Source organism: Tauraco erythrolophus, chromosome 2 (assembly GCF_009769465.1).
Source record: "Tauraco erythrolophus isolate bTauEry1 chromosome 2, bTauEry1.pri, whole genome shotgun sequence".
NCBI classification, from domain to species: domain Eukaryota; kingdom Metazoa; phylum Chordata; class Aves; order Musophagiformes; family Musophagidae; genus Tauraco; species Tauraco erythrolophus.
In genome coordinates, this window is record NC_141466.1 from 76391463 (window position 1) to 76409238 (window position 17776).

The 17776-nt window shown below is 42.6% G+C and overlaps 1 protein-coding gene across 2 annotated transcripts in view; it reads right to left on the reverse strand.

Annotated features, from left to right (window-relative positions):
• Positions 1-17776, reverse strand: part of LOC104374562 (SAM and SH3 domain-containing protein 1) — a 579771-nt gene that overhangs the window by 47134 nt on the left and 514861 nt on the right. For both annotated transcript variants that reach the window (XM_086626611.1, XM_086626602.1), the window contains exons 3-7: positions 15788-15838; positions 15619-15668; positions 4187-4227; positions 2557-2643; positions 338-450 (exon numbers count right to left, since the gene is read on the reverse strand). In XM_086626611.1, the coding sequence (XP_086482737.1) occupies positions 338-450; positions 2557-2643; positions 4187-4227; positions 15619-15668; positions 15788-15838 (342 nt within the window). The remainder of the gene's footprint in view (positions 1-337; positions 451-2556; positions 2644-4186; positions 4228-15618; positions 15669-15787; positions 15839-17776) is intronic.

Here is a 17776-nt window from a genome sequence, read left to right on the forward strand (position 1 = left end):
TATTTTTTAAAGTTTTAATTGCTGAAAACGGAAGCATTCAATCAAACTGCCCTTTTCTCTGATTGGCACCCTTTGTTGCCAATGGAGAAGAGTAAATGCTTTTAGGACTCGATTAATTTGCCATATATTAGACATCTATTGTTGGCTGAGCTACATCTCACTTACTCCCATAAACAATGGAATTTCTATCTAATTTATGCTACCCAGTGTGATGGAACAAACATGCAAGCTTTCTACCCTCCTCCTATGTTTTCTGAGGAAATGAAAACTCCCAATCGGTCTATCACACATCCTAAAACACGTTTCTCCAGGAAATCAAAGTGTGTACATATCATACCCTAGCAAGTGCTTCCTCAATGGTGATCATCTTCTCTTTGACCATCATCATTAGCTGGATCCGTTCCTCATCACTCATCGTGATCTCACTGGCCACATAGCCTACATCCTCTCCTGCAGGAAAAAGCACAGAGATAACAAGGACATGTAAGAGGTCCTGCACACAGCGGCGTATATTGAAACTGGATTTTAACCAGTGCTCTGAAATCTGGTTGCCATGTGGATCTGGCTGGCCAGAAACAGACCCTCCCCAGAGCAGTCGCGTAGCATGATTTCAAAGAACTGAATGATTTAGAAGTAACTGAGCAAGAAAAGGAAGTAAATTAGGCCTGGAAAACTAAGTCTACGCTGACACTGAAAGGAGGAGAGCATGACAAGGAGAAATGAAACATGACTATCATCACACAGTTATTGACCCTGAAAGACAAGAATCAAAAGAGAAAGTGCTAATGCCAGAGAAGTCCTGCACTCAGCTCTGAGGAATACTGTAGTCAGTGGCCAGAGTGGAAGGGAAGCCCTTCCAGGAACGGCGTGCTGGGCCCTTGCAGCTCTCTGCTGCGGACTGGCCATGTCCCCCTATCTATCCAGCCACTGAGCTGGCACATAGTGCTGGATCTACTGGGGCTCTAGACTCCAGAACTTCTCTTTTTGGCATCAGCTTGGTGTGTCAGACGGACAGTTAGAACTTGGCTTCAGAGCCAGCAAGGACTTATGTTTAACTGAGAGTATAAATCGTAGAATCATTTAGATTGGAAGAGACCTTTAAGATCATCAAGTCCAACCGTTAACCTAATATCGCCAAGTCCACCACTAAACCATGTCCCTAAGCACTGCATCTACACGTCTTTTAAATACCTCCAGGGATGGTGACTCAATTGCTTCCCTGGGCAGCCTGTTCTAATGATGGACAACCCTTTCGGTGAAGAAATTTTTCCTAATATCCAACCTAAACCTCCCTTGGTGCAACCTGAGGTCGTTTTCTCTTGTCCTATTGCTTGTTCCTTGGGAGAAGAGACTGACACCCACCTCACTACAACCCCCTTGTGCCCCTTTTGGACCTCGTAACCGGGCTCCTGTTATCTTTCACAATCTGTCTGAATCCATAGTGATGTGGGGAAGTATCTGTTTAACAGAAGGATCTAAGAGATACATGTGGGGAAACAAATTTTCTGTGTCAAGAGAAATATTTCAAGCAACAAACAGTTGCATCTTTTGGAGAACTAGAGAAAGACACCTGACAGTTTAAGTGGAATCAATCCTATAACGATCGATTTTAAGGACATGGACCAGTTGGAGAGGGTCCAGAGGAGGGCCACGAAGATGATAAGAGGGCTGGAGCACCTTTCCTATGAGGACAGGCTGAAAGAGTTGGGGCTGGTCAGCCTGGAGAAGAGGAGGCTCCGGGGTGACCTTATAGCGGTCTTCCAGTACCTCAAGGGGGCCTACAAGAAAGATGGGGAGAGGCTGTTCAGGAGGGCCTGTTGTGATAGGACAAGGAGTAATGGTTTTAAAATAGAGGGAGGTAGATTCAGGTTGGATATTAGGAAAAAATTTTTTACCATGAGAGTTGTAGAACACTGGAACAGGTTGCCCAGAGAGGTGGTGGATGCTCCATCCCTGGAGATGTTCAAGGCCAGGTTGGACAAGGCCCTGAGCAACCTGATCTAGTTGGAGATATCCCTGTTCCTTGCAGGGGGGTTGGACTAGATGACCTTTGAAGGTCCCTTCCAGCTCTAACCATTCTATGATTCTATATTTGCACTAGTCACCAGATGCACTTTCACTATTCCTTCTTGTAGTGTTTTCTCCTACAATGATAGGCTGGATTCAAGCGTAAAGCAAACAGGTCAAAGTAAGCAAATGCCAAAGAAAGGAGAAACATCTTTCTAATTAAATCAGGTCAGCATTTCTCTCATCAAGTCAGGATCAGAAAAAAAGTATCTTGTTCATTTATGGATATTACTTATATATTAACTGCATCACTTCGCGCATGTGCATTCACTGACAGTCAGGACCAAGGGCGTCCCAGCCTCATGCAGATGAAGTCTCACAGAGCATAACTTGTCTTTCTGAGCTCTGCCACAGTGAACCAAACCTGCAATGCTTCCAGATCCACAGAACCCAAACAGCCACACAGTTACAAACGAATTCTATTCCTTTCTGATGCTGGCTCCTTCTACTTTATATGGATAGGTTGTGTGTCCTTAAATAAAGATTTACCTTTTGAAGTCTGCCTCATTAGCCCTTTCTGGTTCTTTCGGAAATTCTGCCAAAAAAACTTATTTTTCTTTTTCCAGTCTGCTTTCCCTAAAAGAAAAGTGGGGAGGGAGGATGAGGGGAAGGGGAAAAAGAATTTTAGAAAGAAACATTAGTTAGTAAATGCTAGAGAAGTTTTGAAGCATGAAATTGTATTTTCCAAGTCAAAAACAAGAATAAAAAATCTCAAATTTTCTGTTTTTCTTGATTTATTCTGTACTAGAACTATGCTGATATAGCCATTTCAAGGAAATGCACATTCTTTTATAATTGCCAATGCCATAGAGGACTAAGATAAGCCAGTAACTTACATATTTTGAATTATAAACAGAAAATATTTTACATTCATTTTGATATCTGTTGAATTGTTAATGTCAAGTCTGGAAGTGTTTTTGAAGTATTTTGTTGGTTTATTCTCCTTAACTGAACCACAATTATGCAACTTAAGCGACAACTCAGATAAGTAATTTTCTAATTTGCGTGTGCATATCTATACAGAAAAGAAATACTTTACATATATATAAATGCACACACACATATGCAAAAACACACACACACTTTGCTACTTGACATGAGAAATTTTATGAGACCATCAGCTATATCTGACTCTTGCTCTCTGTACCCCTGGACTGTACAAGGCTGGGTCTCCATGTCCATTATTATCAGATCTGCATATAACCCGGTGACCCAGAAGTAAATAATTTGTCCTAAAAAAGAAACAGGATCTGGCTCAAGGTAAGGCATATAACTGTTTTCTGTTGAATTAATCAGGGCACATGGTATAAAGTTTACGCCATCTGTAAGAGAACATACTGTGCCCCATCTGGCAGAAATGCTACTGATAAAGAGCTACTTCATCTCTTTGCTTTTGAAGAATTCAAATGAACACAGTTTACACTGTGCCATTGAGCTTCAGCACATAACTACAGTATTTTTGATCTCACCCTAGAAACCCTAGAGCTGGGTTTACTGACTCTCTGAAACACAGCTTAAGTTTAGACTGTGTGGAAATGTCCCTGAAAAAAAAAAAAAAAAAGAAACAAACAAAAAACCCTCCCAGTTTTTCTTTTCCTCTCCGATGAGTAAAATAATTTTTTTTCCAGAATTGTATCAGCTCAGCTAATAAGTTAAGATACCAATATGAACTAATCATAGTAAGTTTAAAAAAAAAAAAACAACAATGGAAAACAAATTTGTATTTAAGAACGCAAAATATTTCAGAAACAAAGGAAGAGACTCTGGCATGACACGAACAAAAATAACAAGTCCCAGTTATTCACAGGTGGTGGTAATTTTCAGAATACAAACGGATAGGCTAACAGCGAACTAACATGCAGACATTTGAAACGCAATATAACAAGTCAAAAGATGCACATTTATCCCAACAATGCTGGTTGGGCAGTCTCAGTGACCACTGAGACACCCAGCATTGAACTTTTAAAGCTGCTGAGACTCGCCTCCCCGCCACCCCCAAAAACGCTGCTGACTTCTGTCAGCATTGTGTTTACTCAGCTCTTCACATCCCAGCACAAGTAAAACTCAAAACCTGTTTAAGAATTCCACAGGAGTATCAAATAAAATGAAATATACTGACCTACAGAGCCTTCTTCCGAACTTGATTTATGAATGGAGAGCCTAGGGAAAAAAAAAAAGAAATGGACTTAGTGATGTAGGCTTCTCACATTTCATGGAAGCTGTCTGATTACAGTAAATTATAGTTTACGAACAATATATCGTGAGCTGTTTTCTCTTCCCTTTTCTTCCCAACGCAGCAAGTTGGAAACAAAAACTGAATGCACTGGTCTGACCACAGTAACTGAGCTCCCCTCTTACACACGCCTTTTGTGACCAGCACAGAAAAATACACACAGACAGAAACCTATAGTTAAGGCAAAGAAGTCTAGGTATCCCTCAGAAAAACACTTTTTCAAATACTTTCCCCCTTTCAATTTGTAAAAACACTATTTTGGCTGCCTTAGAAACTGTAGCACTAGGATGCTACATTTGCTTAGCTGTATAAGAGTTTTTGACTCATGTACTTTTTACTTGAAAACGCTTTATAAATATGCGTTTATTAAACTTTCAGAAGCCACTGTGTCAAATAGAGAAGGAGTAGAGATTTTTTTAGAGACGAGGTGAAGACAGGTTGTCCAGATCCTATGAAGCACAACCATAGATGACTGGAGACTACAGCTTCTTTCTCCTCAGTTCCCTCTGTGTGCTTCCCCACTAGCATATACTCCCTTCCTCAAAGGCTAGTTGGAGAGACTTATTTTAACTGAACACGGACTTTGCAAACAACCCACTGAAATAGCAAGTAAATCTTTTGTTCTCAGACTTTATGTTCACTGAACCAGTTTTCTATAATGGATTCCAACTCAGTGCCAACAGTTCATTGTGGGATCTCTGATGAGACAACATCACCCCCCTTTCATTGCCTTTTTTCTGTCTGTATAAATGGAGCTAATAGAAATCACCAAATCTTGTGCAATTCTTTGAAGCCTTCCTATGGGAATCGCTATTTAACCACGCTGCACCAAGCCAGTGAAATGACTTCTGCCAGCGTCAATGGCTTTGCTGGAGGCTCCAAGTGCAAAGCCTTACTGCAGCATCTTTGCCGAGAGCTCAGCCCCGCGACATGACAATGCTCCATTGTGCGGTGGCTGTACTGCAGCCATGCACAACAGAAACATGCACACCAAGAAGACCTCAAGCCAAGCCGTTCTTTGAATGAGGCCATATAATAATACACGCATGCCATAATCTTGTTGCTGTCCACAGTGTCTACACAGGCTCCTTGCGTTTTCTTAGACCCCCAGAAGAGGGCGACGAAGAGTTTTGGATCAATTCAGTAAACCACTTGAAGGAAAATTTTAGTTCAAGTCAGTTCAGAGTTTTAGAAGATGTAAGCAATTACTGGCCAGCGTTTTGTAAGCATGAAAAACATACTCATCAATTTGCAAAGACATCATTAAAGGGGAAATGAGACAGCATGAAGTTTCAGTTTGATTTAGTAATTCATCTAGACAAGGAAGGTTTGGCACAGCAAAGCTCTGAAATGTAACCTCCTTCAACCTCAGACTGATTAGAAATTTAATCCTGAACAAACTGCAAACCAATTGCAGCAACCAAATTTCAGATTTGTAGTGCACCAGGCAGAGGGAGACATTTAGTGTTTTCCTTGCTGATAAAGTTTACCCTTGAAGGGGAAGTTAATTATATAGGCGATATGCCACCAAATGCTTATTTTTTAAGAAGCCTGAATAACAAATGCAGGAGAAAAATATAAACCACGTACTTTCTGGGTAAAAACTCCAGAAAAGCCAGTGCCAAGATTTAAAGACTTTCAACAGGCCAGGATTTCATCCATACACTTAAAAGTAAAGTTGTCAGCAAGTAGTTTTCTAAAAAAAGATAAATCGGATAAAAAGTATGTGGACTTGTATATGGAGACAACCAAGTAAAAAGAAAGTTAAGTTCTGCTGCAAGTGACAGAATTAATTCTCTACTTGTTTTGCACTCGAGCATAGGCCTCACCCATCAAGCAGTTCTTCTATTTATCTTAAATGAATTTAGTATCCATGAAATGTATCAAATCATTATCCTTAGAAAATGAAATCTTTTAACAATCAGAACTCTGCCTCACGAGTGAAATCAGTCTCGAAGTGGAGAGGCAGTCTCTTTTGCTCTTCAGCCTCCAAAACCATTTTAATCCTTTTTTTTCTCTTGCACAGTTGCCAACGACAATGCAAGTAAGCAGCAGGTGTAGTGGCAATGTTTGTGATGTGGACATCTGTTCACTGGGAATTAGTCTGAGGCCACCAACTCGCCGCACACTGGCCTCCAAAGAAGGGGAAGAGCAGTAGGAGCAAACTTCTGACGTGCCTGAGCTAGAGGGGGTGAAGAGAAGAGTAAGATCAACAGCAAGCAGACGACCCTCCCGTTTTTATAACTCATTTGAGAACTATGCTGAGTTTCATCAGAGGATGTAAATTCCAGTTATCATTTCATGCATTGTCTAAAGAGGAAATCTTCCATGCCTGGACTGACCTTGGAAACGCTAACAGCTGGTCTGAAGAGATGGAAATGCTGACAAAACCTACCACATAAAGCCTGATAAGGCACTTGCTTTTTAGTTCCACCAGACAACTCTGACGTTTAAAAATCCTCAGTGAAATCAATCAAGCATTTTACTTCCTAGATGTCTGGTGAAAAATTCCAGCGTACTTCGGAGTCGCTGTATGTTTGATTTGCCAATTACACTCCCTTACTTTGTTAAATCTGCAGCTCCTCTGTGAACGTGCACTGAAAGTGATTTGTGTTCTTCCATTCACAGACTGATAACTTGTACCGAAAGTTAATGACGCAGTGACACTTGGCAGAAGTTTCAGCGCTGCGTGTCTGAAAGGGAGCCAAATGCCATTACTCCACCGTGGAGGCCTTCATTTTTGTTGTGGTCTGATGTACAACTTCATTAGCAAGCTTTCACACGAAATGTACTCTGTCAGAGCATATAGCAGAACAAATGTATGGGTGTATGTTCAGACAAGAAGGAATTAAAAAAGCGTTATGGACAATGCGAAGGAGTACTTTCTTATCAACCCATAATCTCTGGAAGCGAGCTGCAGAAGAGGCCAAAACTTTAATCCATTAATCTCACAAATTCAAAACCATCTCTAGGCTGATACTTTGGGCCTCTTGGAACCAAGCTACTGAAAGAAACGGAGGTGGGGGGGGGAGGGGAGAGAAGTACAATAGATAATCTAAAAACAGAGCTACTCTGGGGAGAAACCAAATCTTAATGCCTTAGAGAGATGATGGGTTCCAGTGGAGTTTAGTACATTACATCAGACCACTCAGTGATCAGTGACACAAAATTTAGCAGTGACAGCTGGACTGGAGAACCTGGACCAGGAACAAGCTGATTGGCTTAACAGAAATGAGTCTACATTCAACACTAAAATGTGCAAGTACACAAACAGGACTGACACAAAAGTCAGTTTTTCAAACTCTGGAGGTTTGCAAATTACAGAGTACCTGGGGATACCAGCTGAAAAGGGATGACTGAGAAGAAAACAACACGTTAATCCTAAAAGGCATTAGGATGGGAAATTCCAATGGCAGTACAAAGAATGAATATATATGGGAATAGCTCTACAAACCATCATTACTCATGCTCAGGAAAGATGAACTCAAGAAATGCTGCTAGAACAGTCAGAGAACCGGACATCTTATCTTACTATACAAAGCTAGAAAAGTTTTGCCTGTTCAGTCTGACAAAATTGAAAGCTGCAAGATTAATTTACTGCCTATTAATATAACAAGCACAGGAACAAGTAGACAGAAGCTGGAAAGACATTAGAAAAGAGGAGTTAACATTTCCGAACTATTTGGACAAACTTCCAATGGTAGATAGAGAAAAGGAAGGCAATTTAAAAACCAACTGACTGCTTTTAAGAGGGTGCTTGAAAGATAGAGACCAGACATCTTTGACAACAAAGATCTGGACATGAGGACTGCCTCTGGAGGGCACTTCTGGTTCTTCTTTTGCAGCCCGTAGGTTTTGTATGAACAATGGCAAAGCCAGGCATCAAAAACGGTCTTTGAATCTATCTTTCCATAAAAGTGCTGCAGTAAGGGTGACCTTGCTATACCTGAGCAATTCCTCCCTTTCATAAATTAACCCTTGAATCCTGGAGGTGGGCTCCAAAGCTTGGAGCGCAAGGAAGAACCAACGCACACGTTTGTGTCACAAGGCAATTTACACTGTATCTGATTATAAAGATGGGGTTTAACGAGGCTGTATTGAGCTACTAGGCTACAGCTTTCCCTCTTAACTCTAGACTGATTCTGATCTCAGAGAAATAAACGCCAGGGCTTATCTCACATACAGAGCGGCTGATTTTTACAAAACACGCAGTCACACATGCCCCGAGATGTGAAACGTGCTGGGACACCGCAGAACTGAGAAAGGAAACAAATGACACCGCGTGCTGCTTTCACGAATGTGCCTGTTAGTTTTTGAAAGCTTATCATTCTCAAAACAAAACAAACATGGGAACTGAAAACGACAGGATTTCTAACAGGTTTTTGTTTCAACAGTAAGTGTTTTAAATGCAGATGTGCTTTAACACATGGCCGCATCTCATTTATGGACCATAAAATCCACAGGTGCATAGCACCATCTGATAATGAAACCACTACTGTTAACGATCTTCAATAAACTGATAGTGGCCCTCTTATTCCCTCCCAATGACTATTTATAGCCCACTGAGGAAAACGCTTTGGATGGGATTTTCAGTCTACAAATATTACGCACATTCATAGCAGTGAATAAACCAATGCAAAAGCCCACGCTGGCTCTGCTGCAGAACCATTTGGTTATCCACGTACATTAGAAGTAGCCCAGTCACATAATTAGTATGGAAAACTGACAGACTTGTAACTGCTCCTGAATGAATACAAGATAATTTACCTAACTGGAGCTGGCACAGGGAAGAAAATGGGCCTTTAGTATTTTTATCAAATTTGCATGAACTTGAAGAGAAAGCAGGCCTGCGAGGTTCTGACCTTGCTGGCACCAGTGTGAGAAAGGGATGGAAAGCAAAGACGTTTCATTCAATTATCTTCTCATTAGGTTTCCATAGCAATGGCTCTTTAAGCAGGTCAAAACTTTCTCAGTAGAAACAAACACTGAGCTGCTTGTGGGCTCTGTGTGTGTGTGTATGTGTATCTTCTACCATCACCAGCATGGAAGCCACCACGTTGGTCCCATGGGCTTGGTCTGGTGACTGGCAGCGGGCAGATGGGGCTATGTCACGTATTTAATAACCAACCAGTGGGTCCCAGCCAGGAGGCAGATAATTTCCAGCTAAAAACTCTTCGACAGCAAAGCACAGGGTTCAACGTACTGCATGCATCGCACGCCTGTTCTGCGTGCATTGCTCACGACGTGCCGTGTCGACTAGCTGCGACAAGTCAGGCCTTCTCGTGAAAGGCACCCTTCATGCTTCCTCATACAAAATTACCAGGCTCGAAATCTTCTTCCAGCTGCTCAAAGGCACACTGGTTTCCCTCCTCACGTGTCCCAGGCGGCGTTTGGCTGGCCTCTGGCTCCCATTGTGCGGGTTATTGTGGGAGTTTCCTGCCCTACTTCTCTTGAGGAGGCTGTTTAAAGGCAGCATGAATAATTTGGCTTGGACTAAATCAGGCCTCAAACAAGTGAAAACAGGGCTGTACACATTCACTGTTTCTTTTTGATTCCTGCAAGCACGGGGTATAAAAAAAGTATCTTAAATGCGGACATCTCGAGTACAGCAAGCTCTTACTTCTTTTTCTTCCAATATTCTTTTCCATTTTTAAACTACGTAAAAGGAACAATTTATCCCACTAGTAATTAACTGCAGCTTTTCGCATCCTCAGTTTGGGAGATTTGTTTGTTTTCTGTTTTGTTATTCTTCTCAGTTTCTGCCTTCTCTCTGCTTCATGTCCTGTCAGACCTGCGCTCCTGTTTCTTTGCAGATGAGCTTACAAATACCTTCCAAAGTTAATCTGAGCACCTTGAGAAGTTGCCAGAATCAAACATGATAGAATTTGAGCCCTCCCATCCATGACCTGGAGGGATGATTTAATAACCTCCCGCATTCAAAGCTTGACCTGCAGTTTGGATGCTGCAGGGAAAGAGGATTCGGAAACCTAGTGCTAAAAACTACTGGCAAAGGCCAGCGTACCAACAGGGGCAGAACTGAGGCTCGCATGAACCCTTTCGCACAATGAAAGCCATCTTTCAAGAGACTGCTGCTTTCACTGAAAATCACTGTGGAAGCTGGGAACACTGAACGGCAGGCACTCTCCCAGCCTTAGGCTAATCTGGAGTTCAAGTTTACACCACAGGACAGTGATTGGCTTTCCTATGGCACATCCATTGCAGAAAATCCTTAAAAACAGATTCAGTCAATAGTCTCTCCTGCCAAGACAACAGTACGCAGATAGCAGCCACTTGTGTTGTGGCCTCACTGGTTGCCTGCTAAAAACCTCAGAGAAAGCTGTTAACGCCTGAGCAGCCTACAACTCTGCCTCTGACATTCCCAACAAGCCATCAGGGATCCAGTCAAACTGCATGAACTCAACACACGAGGGGCTTGGTTTAAGATATATGTCCTGCACACACACAGAGGATGACAAAGACACTCTGGGAAGCAGGTGTAGCAGGGAGCCGAGGACACAGCTGCCAGCAGCTCCCCTGTGCCAAGGGAATGCAAAGCCCCTGAGCAACGCTGCCCCGTGCCGCCTGCACCCCACACGTGTGTGCTTTTCTCCAGCACCTTCCGCTTGACAAGCCTGTTTCTGCTCAGCTCCCTGCTCTGGAAGAGTCTGGTATTTAGGTTGTGAGGATCACAGGGCTGAGAACACTTAAAGCATACCGTGCTGCAGGCTGAGGAGTACAGCAGGATGGACTGTGGCACTTCATAGGAAGTATGACCACTTACTTGGTCACGAGTGTGCTTGAATGGTACAGTTCAAGAAACAGCAGGTGATTCATGTAGGAGGTGACAATTTGTAACACCCACTGCCATGCGAAGGTGGTGGGAAAGCCTGTGGAATGCCAGATACAGCCACAGCCGCTACCCCATGCATTGTTTTTTGTCCTTCCTTTCTCTAGCAGCTGCAAAGAAAAAAAAAAAAAAGAGTATATAGGAGTGACTGTGCCTCATCCTATCTGCATGCAGTGCTCTTCGGTCTCTCATCCACTTCCTTCTCTCTCCTGGCAGCTCTCTGATACACCACATTTGAAACTTGCCCAGAGGCCACTGTAGTGAACAGTCACAGCAAACAGATCTATTTCCCAAGAAAGAAAACACACAACTTCCCCTCTGCAACATCCCTAGTTCTTCTAAAAACAGGATGAGAGTGAGGATGCAGAAGCCTGAGTTCAGGGGACTGGGTTTAACCTGGATTTCCTGGCAAACATGCAGAGCTCATCAGTCTGTCATGTAGGCTTGAACGCTCAAAAACGGGAACAGGCTAAAAGCTGTTATTACATTGTTTTAAAGACTCTGTTTACAATTATGAGAAAACCCTGCTCAGTCCTCTGCCTGAGTAAACATCCTTGGGGTGTTGCCATCACTTGGAAATAATGGGGATTGTATATACAATACCTCCCCAGATCAACATGGTATGGGGACAAAGAAGCCATAGTAACTGCTAAGAACACATTTACTGCCTATTTGTTACATCGATGATTCTTCTAGCAAAAGCAGAAGTCAGTGTGTCTATATAGGAGCACCTGCAGTTCTGGGGAGACTTTTGTTTAAAATTAATAATATCACTGTTAAAGATGCTGTTGCCACTTTGCTGCAGGCACACTGAGAATCTGCAAAGTTACACCAGCACCACAACTGACAGCAAGACTGCAGTTTAAAAGACAGGAATCTTGGAAAGGGCAGAGGGAAATGAAATGTATTACTAAGAGAAGAAAGCTACCAACATCTCATTCCATGTTTTGCGTTATTTGCTGAATATTCTATGACTCGGAAGCTTGCCCAACTGCTTCAAATTTACAGAAGGAACTCCAGTACGGCCAAAAAATCAGAGCAATTGTGAGGCAAAGCTTGAACAAACACGACTTTGTTTTCCATTGTTTATGGGTAGCTTTTCAGGCCACATCAGTACCCTTGCTGTTACTCACATAAATATCGGAGGCCTTTGCTACAGCGAAGATTCTTCTCCGTCAGAATCAATCGAATGAAAACCACCTCTGGTAGGGCATTTATAATGCACAGAGCAGGTTGATATCCACAGCCTTTTTTGTAGCTTCATCTAATTAACAGGAACAGTGTTGTCAGCAACAGAGGAAGGCAGTACTGCCCCAAATGCCTTTTGCAGGGATGATGACTTGAAGTGACAAGCAACTCTGCCTCCAGGCTTGTTTAACCCCTTTTGCCTCCCACCAGGCACTACAGCTGCTCTTCTGCGTTACAGCACATCACCCACGAGACAGACAACTTGTTGAGCAACTTGCCGGACTGAAGGCACAGACTAATTTCATGCTGGCTTTGAACAGACTGGGCAGCAGGGTTAGTAAGACTCGAGGCAAGACTGAACATACACTGCTCATCCCTACGCAAACAGGATTTTTTCCTACCACAGAGCACCAAGGCTAATCAGTGCGGTGTACAGTGCAGCCTGTCAGGCTCTCTCTTCAGTTGGGCACCACAGAAAAGGAAAACCAAACCAGGTTAAAACAAACATAGCTTCTTCCAGACTGCCTCAAAGCCTCTTTCTGTCTGGAATCTCTTAGTTCTGGCAAATTAAACAAGTGTCCAGGTGTGTTATTTTAGAACTTTAGACCCTGCTAGTGTTGGGCAGGCAGCAGCACTGGGCAAGGAAGCTACCAAGAGCGACCACCTTCCAGCTGGCTGCTCACTCTCTGCTCCCCATCGCAGCACTGGTTTTCCCTTGGGACTGCTTTTACTTTATGAAGCAACTTGCTCAGAACGCCAGACCAGAAATAACTCGCCTCACTCTGGGAAAATGTTTGTATTTTCAATACGTAGAAATACAACCTTCTCTTGGGCAAGCTTTTACTTGAGCTTCAGAAGAGTACTCACAACAACAGGTTTTTCAGCTCCTGAAAATCTGGATGGCTATTATGGGACAAATCTTTCCTTTTTCCCCCCAAATCTCTTTGTGATTATGAAAAACCAGTGCACATCTGCATTGATTTTCAGGTTTGGCAAACTGGAGTCTGCTCACAACAAAAGAAGTTCTGTAAAAGGTTTACCCCAGATCTTTCACGCAGCATGAGGGGGCCACAACAGCAGTGTCCCCAAAGGAACAAGTCTTCCTGTCTTGTAGCATGCCCACGCAGCAAATTCAGATGAAAGCCATAAACTAAACACTGAACCAAAAAAAGCCCTCTGGGGCTAACATGCTGTCCATCCCCCAAAACCATCAAATTCCACAGGTTAGTAGCAAGTACAGATGTATTGAATGGCCTTGAAGTGGTCATTTTCCTGCAGATCAATTTCACAAACTCTGCTTCCCTGGAAGAGGTATCCCAATGACAATTCAGCCCTCCAAGCTAGTAGGATGAAACCAGCATTGATGCGGCAGGCTGTCACTAGTAGGCATAGGCCTGTACGGTTTTGATTTTGAATAATTTGTGCAGTATTGAGTAGATATGGTTTGTTATTTTCGAAACCTTGCCCGATTAGCATGCATCATGTTTCCTTGTCTCTTATCGCACAAATATTTGACACAACCTGCTTTGCGCCAGTTTCATCTATCTGATGAGGTTGATCAAATACACCCTTCGAGTGACATACAAATCCTCAAACAGGATGCTTCCATTCTTGAAAGGTCCACAAAAATCACAGGTCCCTTCCATCTGAACTAAGATAACGAGGTTCATTTCCTTTCAGTGAGGTAAATGGGCTCTCTCAGAAACACAGTCACTCAGATGTTTTTGTAGATACTGTCTTCTCACTCAGTTATTTGTGGTACAACACCTACACAGAGACACATTTTAGGAAGCTGGCTAGAACTTGTAAGAGGAGCTTATTCCCAGTTGTGTGCTGTCCTCCTGTGAGATCTTTATCTCATTATTACCTGAGGTGGAATGATGATATTTACCCATGGGGAAAGTGCTTTGAGACTGAGAGAAAAGTACTATGATTACAGGATAACCTTGGAGGCTTATTTACCAGATTACAGTTCTCATAATGTTCCCATCCACTTGGCATTTCCAGTTTCATTACAACGTTAGACAGGGAGGTCTCCTTGGAGAAAATTTTTCCATGTTTCAGCACCTGAAGCACTACTTTTAAACTCTAAGGCTTCTAGGCTTTCTCTGTTACCAGCATGTGACATGAGGGCAGCGATGATATCGAAGGTAAAATACACCTTATCTGTCTTCAGCTGTTTTGAAAATTAGCATCTACCTCAAGAAAACCATCACTGCTTTCTCTCTGATAAAGAGAGACAAGGAACCTCTAAAAGATAATTTATTGCTTTCCAAGATCTTTGGCATGAACTACCTTTCAGACATTCCCACAGGAAGCCCCTAACCAGCAGTTCCCTACCATACAACTGACTTCCGTGTGGCCAGAGCTCAGGTGAGTCCCATACCCTACATCCACCACAGCTCCCTCTGGGACTGACGCTCCTTGTACGGAACTAGCAAGAGCAAGGGCAACAATTTCTCGCAACCTTCCCATTACCGTCTAGTGTTGAATCATTAGAAGATATTTACATATGGGACTGTAAAACCTTACAAAAGCACATCACATCACAACTGGATTCCTATTCTCCCTCTGAACCAGCTCAGCTGGCACTACCCCACGATGCACAGGCAATTGGAAATACAGTGTCAGTTGTCTTCATGCAGTGCTGCACGTTACCCTTCCCAGTAGAGATTCAAGATCTTGGAATCAAAGGAAGGAAGCGCAAAAAACAAGCACACACATTACAGCAGGAGGTGACAGTAAACAGAAACCCTCTCAGTCCTCACAGAGAGGTTTTTATTACAGACTCCTAAAATTAAAGCTCCTTTTAACTTTGTTTTAAACGCTTCATTCCCTTGGCATGTTCTTCAAAAGCACAGTTACAAACCTAGGAGTGCACAGGAAAAGGAAAGTGATTTAAGTTCATAAGTCTCCCTTCCCTTTGCCTATCTCTTTTTGGCTGCATTTAAGTCTAGGCACAGAAAGTTATTTTTTAAACAGGTTTAATTTGCAGAGAATGTGAAATCAGTGTAGTTCCTCCTCACAAATGGTTTCCAGTCATATTGGTGTGTGCACACCCCAAGTGCTCACAGAGGAGAGAAAAGATAACCATCCCTTTATCTAAAAACCAAAATAATAAAAGGCCAAAAGAGAACGAGAGAAGGAGCAGGTTCCAAAACAGGTTTCATACGTAGTGGCTGGATCTGAAATCTTGAAACACCAATACATTCTAAAATAATTTACTCCAAGGAAAAAAAAAACACACCCTCCCTCCTTTCTCACCTCCTGTGCCTTCACTTACTTTCTTTCAGTGTCAGGTGTTGATGCGGTGCTGCTGAGACCAAGTGACTCCTGCAAGAGAAGACACACAGCAGTTACAGTACACGAGAGCAGCCTTTGACCAATTTATGCAGAATATCAAACTAAAACCCAAATAAACAAAAATGGATAATCAAAATAAAAGTGCTTACCTCAATCTGGGATCGCAGCTGTAGAGATGTGGGGCTGGCATCAGGTCTCTCCTAAAACAGAACAGATGTCAGGTTAATGAAACATCCAAACATTAGAAAGAAGAAATCTGAAGGGGAGAAAATAGAAGAAAAAACAGGGTAATAGAACCTCAAAACCATTGAAATGGGAAACATTAACCTCTCCAGAAGGAACCACTTACAGCATAAATTCTGAAATACTCCAGTGAACCAGCTAGTTCCACCTTTATCATTGGAGAATACAGAAGACAGCAAAATTGCCAGACAGAAGTGATTCAAAACATAACAGAGAGAGGAATATGTTACTTTCACTAGATCATCACACAATTTGTTAGATGAGTTCAAGTGCAATTTACCAAAATTTACCTTCAGGAAGAATATATAAAGAAAACCTGGCATTAAAAGAACATTCTCAGAGCTAAAAATACTGAAAGGATTCTCATACATTTCAGCAAGGCCTGTTTCTTACACAGAAATTTGTCAACAGGACAGAATTCAAATCACCTTCCCTCAAACATCTAGGATATAACCATCTACTACTCCAGGACCTGGTCATCCAGGCTCCCTTTGCAGTCAATGGAGAGAGACAGAACTCTTACAGAACAACTCACCCAACGGGTTTCAGCTGCCTCAAGTTAGATGAGTCCCACTGGTGGTATCTAATTTAAGATTGCACTCCAGCTGCCTAAAAGGCACCCGCTATTAACAAGTCTAGCTGAAGTCAGTGGGAAAACTCCAGTTAGAATGGAAGAAGAAATTACAGTCATCAGTACTGAGAACTACACATTGCTGGTTGATCTGCGTGTGAAACCATGGGGGAACCTACTTATGGTTATTTTATTCTCAGCCAGTCCTACTCCTAGTGAAGTTATTGCAAAGTAAGTACTGTGACCGAAAGACCATCATAGCTGAGTAAGCAACCACAGTAGTATACATGCTCCAAAAACGATAAAAAAAAGGATGTGGATTTATTTCTCAATACTGGAGGTCTTTTTGTTCACGCATTCCTCAGTCTACATGTAAATCTCTTATCTCTGTGAAATTGTACTTCCTATGCCCTTTGTTTACAGAAAGGGTGACAAAACGTTCGTAAGACTTAACACAAAAAAAGAAAACCAGACACAATTTTCTGGAAATGCAGCCTTTTAATGCTAAACAGGAAATTAGCACTGACTGCCATGAAGTGCTGTTGGATTTGCCTGCCCAGAAAGTCTGCAAGATCCAAAGTAGAGAGGAGCATACTCTGCCATCAAGTGACTGATTTGGCTTGCACTGCTGGCCATGGCAGCCAGGAGGGCACAGGATGGCTCATGGCCATGTGCTTGCTAGTAAATAGGGCTGACACAGGGTCATTGCTCAACTGGTGGATTTTGCCTGACCATGCATGGTCTGCAGATCTGCTTTTGCTCATTTTATAGCGTGAAAAGGGAACTGAAGTCCTTCAGTGGAAGTCAGCATGAAAAGGCGACCACATTCACTTACTGACAGATCCAACAGGACTCCTCTAGTCAAGCTGAAGCTGGACCGAGCCCAGGGAAACTCCACAGATGTTCACAGATCAGGAAAGTGAAATTAGCTATTTGGCACCAGGTGTCCCTCTATTTCTCCATTAGCTCTGTCAAAATGGAAACCAAGAAAGTTTTGCATCTGGAAAAGAATGCAGGCACATCCCTGCGAATTGTCCTCGGGCACTCTCCCACCCCTGCCTAGCAGTCCACAAGCAGGGAGGGAAAGACTAGCTCCATGCTCCAAATGCTTTCCTCTTTCTGATGCCTCTTTTGTCCACACACTGCCACACAGATGAAAAAAAAGGAGCATTTTATCATCCACCTCATCTTAAAGTTTCATGTAGCCAGTCAAGAGAATCCAGTGTCCCCTACTCACCTTTAGATCCTACTTTCTGATGCTTTATCTGTTGCTGTAAAAAGCTGCTTGCTGAAAGTGTTGGGTTTTTTTTTCAAAAATATGCTA